The 13190-nt window shown below is 41.9% G+C and overlaps 1 protein-coding gene across 3 annotated transcripts in view; it reads right to left on the reverse strand.

The window, feature by feature from the left end:
• Window positions 1-302: 302 nt before the first annotated feature.
• Pdpr (pyruvate dehydrogenase phosphatase regulatory subunit) overlaps window positions 303-13190 on the reverse strand; it is a 45008-nt gene continuing 32120 nt past the window's right edge. For all 3 annotated transcript variants that reach the window (XM_060391954.1, XM_021632523.2, XM_021632522.2), the window contains exons 16-18: window positions 12149-12238; window positions 7458-7640; window positions 303-5560 (exon numbers count right to left, since the gene is read on the reverse strand). In XM_060391954.1, the coding sequence (XP_060247937.1) occupies window positions 5156-5560; window positions 7458-7640; window positions 12149-12238 (678 nt within the window). In that variant the 3' untranslated portion in view covers window positions 303-5155. The remainder of the gene's footprint in view (window positions 5561-7457; window positions 7641-12148; window positions 12239-13190) is intronic.

Consider the following 13190-nt stretch of genomic DNA (forward strand, 5'->3'; position numbering starts at 1 on the left):
AGATTTTAGCTGCATCATTTTTAGAATTTTGGTACTCGCCCCCTCTCTGGCTGGCTAATTCTCTTTGTCCCTCTTTTATACAAACATGGGCTTGCTTCTATGCATATAGCAATGGCTCATGTTCATTCTTACCCAGAAAGTTTTCTTCTCTACAAGGCTGCTCAGAGAATTAGCCATAAGCCTGTCTCTACCTGGGTTTCTAAAACCCTTAGTATTACGGGTGTAAGTGGTTTTATTTCATCTTTTAGAAGGCAAATAACGTTGTAACCAAGTTAAAGGACATTTAACAAGTGGACATGACAGTAGTTATGAAAACATCATTTTATTCATTTATACATACACCTAATACATGAAAAGAAAATCTCAATTGAAATCCAGCGATCTAGAAATAATTCTGGTCATAAAAAGCACAGTTACTCCATGTGTCCAAAGTCAGCTGAGTCTGCTCAAGAAGTTTTTTATTCACTCCAATACCTAGAATCTCCTTAGGACCACATGCTGACACTACACAGGAAAGAAAGGAGCTAAATGCAAATTTCTAGAGTTTTATAATGATCAAAATGGTGCTTTATATAGTTTAAGCATCAACCAGAGAGTTACATATGAACTAAAAAGCGTTCAATGAAACTTTTTACCCCACACCCAGATTATATTCTGAGGAAGGAGGACTGATATGAGGGCTGAGACCCCACAGACAACATTCTGCTTTCTTCCTATCTCAGTCCACTATTGGACATTCTGGAGCGTAAGGCACTAGAACTGGGCTGAGAGAAATGCTCCAAGCTTCAGTTCTTGGTGTGCAAAGAAATCTTGGCATAGATGTTTTGAAACATGATAAAAATAACTCCCCCTCCTCTTGTAGTCTGTCCTTCACAGACAAAAAGACAAGGAGGTAGATGTTTGCAAAGATTTAAAACAGGTGACTCAAAATATGAAGAAAATGTATATAATTATTCAGAAGTGGAAAATTGCTTAGTGAGGCCAAGAGTCTTATACGGGGAAAATGCTGATGCTTAACAGAGAAGGCAAAGGTGTGTGAAACACTCACTGTGAAAAAGTTAGGGACTGCAGGAGAAAGCCCCATATTGACATGAAAATGGGGGCTTACAGATCAGCACCTTGTAGACCAAAGAAGTAGTGGCAGAGGAAGAGAGGTACTGCAAATCAACCCATAGCTCAGATGACACATTTCACCTACTCACCTGCTTCTCAGTCTGTGTGCCTACAGATGTAAGCGCAAGATGAACATTCTCTAGCCAAGAAAAACACCCTTTGGGTTGATACTATGCTGCTTATTTATCAACATTTGTGAGGTGGGGATGTTGGGATGCAGAAAATGAAAAATGACAGCTTATTCTTCATTACCCCAAATATTATAAATTAGTTTCCTTGGCTAAGAATCAACAGATACAAGGATGAAATCTGTAGCTGACTTTGGCAAACAGGCTGATGGAATTTACTCTTCCCAGGACTGGTACCAATACTATGAGGCATAAATTCTCCCAAAGTATGGTGATGAACTTTTCAGATGCTAGCAGATGTTTGTTCCTAAGCTAGAGAACAATTGACCGGAAAACCAAAGCTGTGAATCTTCAGTGAAACAGCATACCTTTAGCAGATCCCAGTATTTGTAACTCATACTGGCACTGCCATCCACATCCAACAGCAGAGCAGTGGAATACTAAAACCTACAAATTTGTTTTTCATGTTTAGTTATAATTCTTGCTTGAACACAACAGCCTAGAATACAGTAGGTGTAAAGGAGACAGGCCAGAGCTAGTACTGGGCCAAGCTGAAGTGGCTGTATTCCACTCCTGCACAAATGGGCTCTTAGAGACCAAAATGAAGCTACAGTTTAGTGCTGTTACATGATCCTGTGTCCCAGGACTAATGAGGCCTGTAGGGACCCACAGAAGAACAATTCAGACCATTCAATCCTTTGCTCCTTGTCCCTTTCTATAAGGTACCTGTCATGGAAGCAAACTCTGCTAAAAGTTTGAGTATATTTCAAATGACTGTGGTAGTGCCGAGAAACAGGTGTTTCATGTGGCATGAATAGCTAAGGGGAAAGAAAGCCTTCATTCGTATCAGAAAACTTCTAACCCTAGGTCATATATATATATATATATATATATATATATATATATATATACACACACTTTGTTACTTTGTTCAAAGAGATTTATCAAAGAACATGGAACCCCTCACTCACTTCTGGGAAAGAAATGTGCCAAAAGATCATTCCAGAGAATCTGTCATCTAAAGCTAAAGAGCTGACTGGCTCCCCACAGTGTGCTGTCATACAAGGCAAGCCGAGACAGCCTCACTGTCCAAGAGCTGGAAATTTCTCACAACTGAGGATGTACAGTCTTAGTCTTCCTGGATTTTCAGTCACACCTCTAGCGCAATGGTTCTCAACCTTCCTAATGCTGCAACCCTTTTGTTACAGTTCCTCATGTTGTGCTGACCCCAACTATAAAATTATTTTTGTTGCTGTAAGTTTGCTACTAATATGAATCATAATTAAATATCTGTGTTTTCCAATGTTCTTAGATGACTCGTGAAAGGGTCAAGGTTGTCCAACCCCAAAGGGGTCATACCCCACAGTTGAGTACCACTGCTCTAGACCCAGCATGTCTGTCGTTAACCTGCTTCTACTTCAAGAAGCCTAGAACTTCTGGATCAGGTGTTCCAGGTAAACGGCCCCCTCAACTAATGTAAGGTGTGTATGACACCCACCATAGAAAAAGCCGAAGCAAGTCAAGCACTGCCTGCGAGCTGAAAAGGCTGAAAACAGCAACAGCCAGAACTTCTAACTGAAGACTTCCTAGAAAGTTGCTGTATGTTTTTGGAATACAGTGGTTTCCCTCCAACTTAGAGACTAAAAAGTGAAGAAAAGAATCAAAATATATGCTGAAATTACTCTTGATGACATTTGTAGTTGAAGAATATGTTTTGGAAGTTGTGAGGGTTTTTGAATTGTTAAAGAGCAGTTTTGCTGCTACATCTTTGTGGGGTTTTTTGTTTGTTTGTTTTGGTTTTCAAGACAGGGTTTCTCTGTCCTGAACTTGCTTTGTAGACCAGGCTGGCCTCAAACTCGCAGAGATCGGCCTGCCTCTGCCTCCCTCTGGAAAGTTGGAATTAAAGGTGTGTGCCACCATGCCCAGCCTGCTGCTATATTGTTACTATTAATGCATAGGTCAAAATTCTTTTGTATTCAATTCCAAATAAACTTTGATTCACACAGACTCTGGAATGTTTACAACCATCGACAGTATTGGAAAGAACACAAAATACCTGGCGTTGTGTGTATCTACTTCCATCTTCATAGGTCAGCTAAGGGCCTGCTCTTGATCTCCTCAGTGGTTCACTGCTGCTGTTGCCTTGATCAGCTCAATAGCAGAGTATTTCTCCTTTCTTCCCTGTGCCTAGAAACAGCACCTCTCATCTCATTAAATACACATTTCCTCCAGAACAGTAATCCCCCTTCACAGCAAATTGTGTGCCTTTTTTATAAATCAATTAAAATCTTATCAGAAGCCAAGTAGGAGTGGTCTAGCGGAGAAAAAAAATTGTAAGAAATGTGTAAAAAGAGTAGTCTGAATACAGTTCTATAGAAATTTGAGCTGCTCTAATTAAGTGAAGGATTTCTATTAAGAATTTAACAGAACCAATGCTTCCAGAACTACGTTGAATTAAAGGCTGTCTCTGGAGATTTTTTGAGACAGGGTTTCTCTGTGTAGTGCTGGCCTTGAACTCACAAACATCCACCTGCCTGCCTCCCAACTGCTGAGAGAATTAAAGGTTCTCATAATCCACACTGGGGCAGTTTGTATACAAGAGAAAATTAAGTGTTGGTGTTATGTAGCATAGCCTGTGACATCCAAGTTTACTTTCAGAAAACACTGTCACAACCCCCTGGTGCTCAGGAGACTAGGGCAGGTGGACCACCACAAATTTGACACTAGCCAGAGTTCCAGTGTTAAGCCATCCCACAAAAAGAAAATAGCAGTACCACTGAAATGTGTAGTGCATTTTCCATTCCAAAATTCTGTCAGGAGGGCTGGATGTGCATGGGTACCAGGGGAAGCCTGGAAAGAAAAGATGGAAAATTGTCCTTATAGCTCTCCATGGTAACTGAATGTGGCTCTGTTCATACTAAGGGTGTAAAGTTTGGGACTCTGGTAGCTCTCTGGAATGCAGTATGTACAGCATGTCTTACTCACCCAAGACAACCTACCTAATCCCCTCTCCCTCTTCTAAAGGAGTAAGAATGAATGTTGAGGTTGTAGGCAGGCTATACAAGGCACAGATGAGGAAAATCAAGAAGGGCTAGCTTGCTGACCTATGATGAGCGGAAAGAAAAGCAGCACTCTTCTAACAGGAACTCAACATCTGCATTCACCCTGCTCCTGCTGAGAAAAGCAACACAAAAGGCAACAGGGTTTTTGTTTGTTTCTTTTCAAATACTGGCACACGTATACTCAGCTAAGAAACAACCAACCTCATGATACAGAACAGCCGAAAATAAAATTGCAGTCAGGTTGCCCTGGCCCAAACATCTAAGGACAAAGTTGGGGAAAGGGGTGCCAGGTTAACTACTAGTCCCTTCCACAGAGCAGTGTCCGTGCAGGCCCTCTCATCAGTGAGGTAGATGGCTAAGAGGTATCAGGCGGCAGCTTACAGCACAGTGGAACAGAATCATCTGCCTGGTTAAGACACAAGTTATTCCCAGGGCTGCATTGGACACACAATAATCTGCCAAAGTTAGCAGGTTACTTCTTAAGAATCCCAGCCCAAGGGAAATGGACTTCTGCCCTAAGACTTAAATAATGACTACATGCCTTACGATGAATTTAACTATCAGCCTGTCACCTTAACCTAACACCGCAAGTGGCTTCTGCCTTCCACTGGGAATGTGAGCCTGCTGGAGGGATGAGAAGAGCCTGGATTATTAGGAGGGGTGACAGCAAATGAAAAAATGGGGGGACAAGAAAGGCTTTCAAAGAAAAGTTTTTAAAGTAAGTCAAACTGAAGATTCAGATAGAGGACAAAAGTACCTCCCGCAAAGAGACAAGAACAGAGAAAAAAGTCAGCTCCCGGAATGATGCTCCCTCAAGGTGAGAGAATGGGAGGAAGGGAGGATGTCTTGGCATTACTTCCCATGAAAGTCACTCAGCTCCACATCATCCTTTCTACGCTTGTGAGTAAAAAAGGAGGTGACAGGGTAGAGCTTGGCCTTGGCCTGAAACCGATGTCCTGCAATGTCAATTTCATATTCTCCTCGGTTGATGAAATCCGTTGTCACCACCTGCTCCTCCCCACTGTCCTCAGAAAAATTGTGTACATAACCCAGGCATACGTGACGCTCAAGAGTGTAACTATAGGCACTACTGGTGGTCTTGCCAGCATACTTTCCATTCCGGTAAATGGGTTCTCCCCACCAAGGCCACAAGTCCAGGTCTGTGTCATGGTCATCCAGGATGAACATAGCAAGGCGTTTATATACCCCATTCTGTTTCTGCTGCAGCAGGGCATCCCGGCCGATAAAATCTATGCCCTAGGAAAGAAAAGGGGGGGCAAAGAACCTGAGACACCAGTCTGTGTGACAGCCCTTGGCAGGTAAAGGTGGGAACTGATGGTAAGTGCAGTGGAATGCAGCCTACATTCCTAGCTTTTGGAAAATGACAGTTTAGGAATTGTAAAAAGCTGCGTTCACAGCAGAGACACCAAAGAACTTTTTTAACAGCAGAAGTACATGCTTCTGTGAACAGATTTCAATCACAAGCCTACATGGAACAATGAATGTTAGAAAATTTGGAAAATCAAGAATACTCGCTAGAGGGATGGAAAGATGGTTCATCAGATAAATGCTCTTAACCACACAAGCCTAAAAACCTGAGTTTTTAGGTTCTGAGCCCCAGAACCTATGTAAAGTTGGCAGCAAAGAACTAGTTCCATAGAAGTAGAAGTAGCTTTGGTGTACTTCCAACAAAAAGCCCATGCATCTTTATGTACTAGTGCATATACTTACATATACAGGTGAATAAATGTAATAGTGATTATATCTAATTAAAATACAGGTCATTTTAGTGAGTTAACATTTTCACAGCACAAAAAAGTAACGGCATGTAATTTTTCACACCTAATTAATATGCTTGTGGCCAAAAGGAATACTATAGCTGGGCATGAGGGCACACACTTTTAATCTCAGCCCTTGAGAGGTAGAGGCTGGCAGATCTGAGTCCAAGTTCAGCCTGGTCTGTTGTGGATGTAAACGTGTTTGTTTTGGAATGTGGGACTGATTCAGATGGTCCACAGCAGCAGACTATTTGCCTTACATGGGCTCAGAGAGGAGCTCTTTACCAGCTACAGACAGTTTAAATCTGAGGACTCTGGAGACAGAATACATGCCAGAGCCCAGAGAACATGGCAGAGCGCCGAGAAATAACAAGGCTGATGCTGCTTCTCCCTTTGACTCCTGTTGCACTGAGACAAGAAGTTGGAGATCCCCTGAAATGAGGATTGGACTGGCTGCAAGGAACCCAACAACCCTAACCAGCAGGAAGCAGCTAAGAGAACTGAGACCCCTCTCCCACTAACCCTTTCTCCCTCCTACCTGTTATTGGGGTTTTGGAAGGGATTGGGATGAAGTAGGGAGAGAAAAGAAATAAAAGAGTTTTTTTTTTTCAAAAGTACGCCAACACTGGTCTATATAGAAAGTTCCAGGCCAGCTAGGACTGCACAGTGAGACCGTCTCAGAAAATAAAGACAGCAACTCCAAACGTACTGCCAAGGAACTCCCAAATACATTGTTGTAAATAAAGCCAGGTACAAATTTAACACCATCTAGGTTAAAGGTGGGCAGTGGGCAGGGAAGATCACACACTGTCATACTTGTGCCATATTAACACTCTAAAACAGAAATAAACTGCTGCTTCTGAGAAGCCAAGAGGACACAGCACACGGGATGATGTTCAGAGGTGGGAAAGAGTCTCTTTGTTGAATTACAGTTTTCTAAATAATGCCTGGGGGTGGAGAGATAGCTCAGAAGTTAAGAGTTCTACAGGACCCAAGCTCACTTCCCAGTGCCCTTTTGACAACTGCACGGAAATGCATACACAGAATTAAAAGTTTAAAATATGTTTAAGAAAATTAGGCAGCTGGCTGTAAGATGGCTAACTGGGTAAATACTGTGGTACACTTATGAACGGCCACAGTCGACTAAAAACCTTATGGCAATGTAAACAAGTGTTGTCAGGGTGTTGGGATTTCATGTGACGATGTGTATCCCACAAGTAAGTTTCCTGTCCTGAGAACACTGTTCCTTGTGACTTTATCTGATGCTAGCTAACACTTCCCTTTCTTTCCTGCTCTTGATGTGTTCAGCTGTTCCCATCCTAGACAGATCACACTGCTCAGCTGAGAGGCACAAGGGAGATTTTGATAAATAGTACCTTCTCTAACTTCACTCGAGACTCTCCTCCACATTCCAGGGGCGTGGTGAGGGTGTTTAAGTCCTGACCCCAGAAGGCAAAAAACTTTTCAATTCGAAGACTTCGAAGAGCATAATACCCAGCATTCCGGATTCCATATTTCTGACCAACACTCATCACCTCATTGTAGACATGCAGAGCGTACTATATGAAGAGAAGAAAAGTTAGCAACCGGTGTACTTCCTAATTAAGTGAAGCAGTGTATTCCATTGATTCTTGGGTAGGCTGAAGAAAAAATTTTCTCATTTTTAATGGTTAGTTTTGAACAGATATAGCCACATTTTAAAACTAAAACCTTGAAGCTGCTGAAAACATAAGCTCAGTTGGTAGACCATTTTCCTAGCCATTACAAAACTTGGTGGTAAATGCTTTCCTAGCATGCATTTGACCCTTGGTTCAGTTGTGGGCAACACTTATGCAAAAACAACCTCATACTACATATCAAATGACAACCTAGAAAAAGTATTATGTACAAAAAGTAGCAAAAGGGGCTGGAGATGGGTCAGTGGTTAAGAGCACCTGTTGCTCTTGCAGAGGGCCTGGGTTCAATACCTAGCAACTTACATGGCAGCTTACAACCATCTTTAACTCCAATCCCAGGGATCCAATGCCCTCTTCTGGGTTTCATGGGCACTGCATCCATGGGGCGCACAGACATACATGCAGGCAAGACACATATAAAAATAGCATATTTAAAATAAAGTATCTAGAAATATAAATTGATACCCGATTCTTCACTATGGATGCAATAGTAACTAGCTACAATTCTGCCACCACAACTTATTGTCTGCTGTGGACAATAAATACTCAAACTGCACCAAAATAAGCCCCACCTTATATGTGGTTGGGGAGAAATGAACAACTAAATTGATTTAAAAAAAAAAATCAGGCTCAGTGGTGGAGGTATTTGTGCTACCATGTAAGAACTTGAGTTTGATCCTGGATCCCACAAAGTGACAGGAGAGAAACAACTCTCAAAATTTACGGCTTTGACCCCCATGCATGTACCATGACAGGTATGCCCCCACCCCTAAACACTATATAAATCCAAAAACCAAGAGTGCGGTGTGGTGTAAGGAAGCCTAGTAAAGTAGGTGCAGTCCCAGATTGATACAAGAAGGCAGAATAGGAGGCCAGCTTGGGCTACAAAGTCAGACCTGGTCTGGGTGTTGGGAGATGGGGAGGTAGCATGGTCAAAAGAAAGATATGAACAAAATATTCCAGGAAACATCAGCTCTGGCTTATTATGTGATACCTATTTCCCTAAATGAGAGGATAGAAAAACTTTATAAGGAAATCTCAGAAATACACAAGAAATATTATTGAATAGTGTTAAATGCTACAGATAAGAAAATAATAAAGTACAAGGAGACAAATGAGGATAGCTTTAAATAAGTTCTAAGAAGTGATGTGGATGGACATGATGTCACATGACTTTAATCCCAGTACTCAGAAAGCAGAGACAAGGATCTCTTAAGTTCAAGCCCAGCCTGGTCTGCATAGTGAGTTCCAGGACTATATTGCGAAACTGTCTGAAAGAAACAAACACAAGTGATATGAATGCTAGGAAGATGGCTCAGCAGTTAAGAGCACTTGAACTCCCAAAGGACCAAAGGGCCTAGGTTTGGCTACTAGCACCCACATCATTAGCTCACCAACACTTCTATTTATTCATCCATCCATCCATCCATCCATCCATCCATTTATTTATTTATTTATTTTCACAATTTATTCAGTTTGTATCCCAGCTGTAACCCTCTACCACCCTCCCTCCCTCTTCTCCCCTTTTGCCCCTCTTCTAGTCCACTGATAGGGGAGGTCCTCCTCCCTTTCTATCTGACCCTAACCTATCAGGTCTCAATCAAGATTGGTTGCATGGTCTTCCTCCATGGCCAGGCAAGGCTGCAACCCCCAGGGGAAGGTGATCAATTAACAGGCCACTGAGTTCATGTCAGAGACAGCCCCTGCTCCTATTACTAGGGAACCCACTTGGAGACTGAGCTGCCTATGGGCTGCATCTGAGCAGGCGGTCTAGGTCCTCTTCATGTATAGTCCTTGGCTGGAGTATCGATCTCTGCAGGGGTCCCAGGGCCCAGGTTTTTTTGGTTGTTTTTTTTTTTTTTTTTTTTTTTTTTTTGGCTCTGATGGTCTCCTTGTGGAGCTCCTGTCCGTTCCAGATCTTTCTATCTCCCCCTTTCATAAAGATTCCCTGCACTCTGCCCAAAGTTTGACTGTGAGTCTCAGCATCTGCTTCAATACCCTGCTGGGTGGAGTCTTTCAGAGGCCCTCTGTGGTAGGCTCTTGTCCTGTTCCCTGTCTTTTCCTACTTCTATCCTGTTTGCCCTTCTGAATGAGGATTAAGCATCTTCCCCAGGGTCCTCTTTGTTGTTTAGCTTCTTTATAACTATAGATTTTAGTATGTTCATCCTATATGTCTAATATCCATGTATAAGTGAGTATATACCATGTGTGTCTTTCTGCTTCTGGGTTATCTCACTCAGGATGACCTTTTCTAGTTCCTTACCAACACTTGTAACTCCATTTCCAAGGAATCTCATACCCTTTTCTGTCCTCCTCAGGCTTCTGCATAACACATGTACACTATACATAAATTCAGGCATATATATATACACACACATACACACACATATACGTATGAAAAATAACAAATCATAGGTGTATGTATACATGCGTGTGTGTGTGTGTGTGTGTGCTGCAGGGAGGGTTGATGTGAGGCCTGAAAGGGAATAGTGGAGAGCTTGGGGATCTCTTTATAGGGAAGGACGTGACAGAAGAAAAACAAAAGTATTGGGAAACAAAGCAGCAGCCTGTCGTCGAGCGTGTTCCAAGACCAGCAGGAATGAGTGCTCCAGAAAAGACAGGCCAAGTTCAGAAGCAAGAGAGGATGTGGAGGGAAAGACTGTCCGCTCTGCAGACTGGCTTTCAATTTCGCTTTACCTCACACATAAAGAAAGTTAATTCAGTCGCCAAAACCAAGCATGCTGGTGCACACGTATAATCCCTGGCACTTGGAAAGTAGACCCTAGCCATAATACGGAGACTCCCAGGCCAGTTTTAAGAAAGAAAATCAACTGGGTGGCACACACCTTTAGTCCCGGCACTCAGGAGGCAGACATCTCTGAGTCTGAATTTGAGGACAGCCTGGTCTACAGAGGGAGTTCCAGGACAGCCAAGGCTACAGAGAGAAACCCTGTCTCAAAAAACAAACAAACAAAACAACAAATAATAAAACACATAACCACAAATGGTGCTAAGAATTCCCTTCCGTCTTTGAATTTATTTGCATGTACATCAAAATTACTGATTTGAAATTAGTAAAAATAATGGTACTACATTAGATTGTTGATGGGAAGAAGGGTATGATTTTACATTTCAGAAATTATAAGTTAATCATTAGAAGCCCTATTACATTTTACTAAAGAACATTAAAGTAGTAAGTATGGGAATATACACAAAGGATAATGTTTTATAAATACAAAGGCTTAAAAATAACTATGGTGCAGCTTGTTAAGAATTTCTGCTTTCTTTATTATAAGTTAAAAATTAGCCTTTCCCATATTCTGAATTGTCCAGCATCAGTAACCACAAGGCTGTACAAGAGGAAAGATCAAAAGGCTCTCCTGCCCCGCTTGGTTAAATATTGTCTGTTTTTACAGGATTTGTGATCACTTAAGTTTTATGATTTTGATCATTCAAGGATGTTTTGATTTATCTTGCATGATGTGTTAGATATTTTTTGAAATGTAGATAAAACGATGTAATCACTGTTGTAAGAAATATAAATAAACCCTGTGGCCCTGAGCAGTCAGTCTCCTCCTGAGTGCAGGTGCAGATAATACATTCTCAGGCCCAGAAAAAGATTTAAACTGTTGTCCGGTGCAACTTCACCCGTCGCCTAATACATCCACCCTTCTCAAGCCCTGTCCTCTGCTGGGACTGGTCTTCAGCAATCCACATAACTGATTTCGTAAGTTTTTAAGTTGAGGAAAAATTATGTTGATGTTTGACATTTTGTTTGTGAGCCGAGCCTTTAACAGCCTAGCCATCTTTTAGCCCACTATGTGTTGGTATTTGAGATCCCTAGTCTCATCTATCCCAGACTAGACTGAAACTCCTGCTTCCACCTTCAAGTGCTGGGGTTATGTCATGTGTTCCCATGCCCTGTTGATAGAGTGCTGGGGATCAAACCAAGGACTGACTTAGTGCTAGAAAAACAGTATGTTAACTGAGCTACAGCCCAGGCAAGTTTTTTTGTTTTTGTTTTTTAAGATGTTTAAACATTTTACTTCTGTTTCATGTGAGTGTTTTGACTGTATGTATGTGTACCATGTGCATGCTTGGTGCCCATGGAAGTCAGAGGAGGGCAGTATATTTCCCAGAACTAGAGATACAGATGGTTGTGAGCTGCCATGTGGTGCTGAGACAGAACCCAGGTATTCTATGCTCCCTCGACCATTTTTAAAATGAATGTGCATCTTCAACATTAATTGTAAAAAATGATAAAACCTCTTCCCTACAGCCTACCCAAGACTCAATGGAACCTACCATTCCAAACCTGGCAGTGCTCAGGAAGCTTGGGAAACTAGTACCCTGCCCAGAGACCCTGGAAAAGGAAGAATGAGCCCTCTTACCTCTATGGGGATATACAGCATGAATCCTGGCTCTCCTGTGTGAGTCATACTCATCACTCGGATCCCATTTGCATAGCCCACACTCATCTCCTGCAAAGAAAAATTAGTCAGCATTAGTCCCTCATGACAGTTAGGAAACTGAGTACCTGAGGGGAACCCTGTCAGTGAATCATCTACTGAATCTTAAAAGAGCTATATACCAAGGAAAGCATCTCATCCTCAAAGTGGAAAATAGCTTCCAATTCTCATGAATATTATTACCACTTCCTGTTTCATGTAAGCTAATTAGAAGTGGTGGCATATTCTTTACTCAGTATCAAATCTTGCTAAAACACTTGGATTAGCCAAGTAGCATCAGGAACAACGAAGACCAATCAAATGTCTTCTCTCAAGCCAAATTCGGGCATCTGCCATACAAAGGGCAATGCTCACAGAATACAATTCATCTAGCTTGGGACCAGAAACTCAATTTTCTTACATTACAGCTTCTCAGTTGCCTTGCAAGGGTCACTGACACACTTGCTGCCCTATAAAGAGAAGTGGTAAGTCTGAGGAAACACTGAAATAAGCCACTTCCACAGGAATTCTGACAAAATATGCCATCTGCCAGGCACAGGGGTATGGGCTGGATCATTCTTTAAAGTACAGAGAAGCCTGTGGAGGGATCTGCGCACTAGCATGGAAGTTTTTTTCTGCCTGGGAGAAAAAAGGAAATTTAATTAAACAATTTGCTATGAAAAAATCTCAACTCAGGTTTAAACTTCTAAGCACCTCCATGGCAGATGCATAGTACAAGTTGCCAAAGTGGCTGTGTGACAGCTTCCTGCAAAACATTCAGTTATTCAGCTGTAGTGTGTGCCAGGCAACTAGTTGTGTGTGTTGTCTAGGGTTCAGCTATACCATTTCCTCCCCTGAAGATGGCACATGTATATAGCACTATGTGTATGAAAACAAAAGCAAATAAGGAGAAAAAAATCTGACCTTAATATACACTATTCCTTACCTTTGTGTTGATTGCACATTTCTTTTCCTTAAAAGTTCA

Source organism: Meriones unguiculatus, chromosome 10 (assembly GCF_030254825.1).
Source record: "Meriones unguiculatus strain TT.TT164.6M chromosome 10, Bangor_MerUng_6.1, whole genome shotgun sequence".
Lineage (NCBI taxonomy): Eukaryota > Metazoa > Chordata > Mammalia > Rodentia > Muridae > Meriones > Meriones unguiculatus.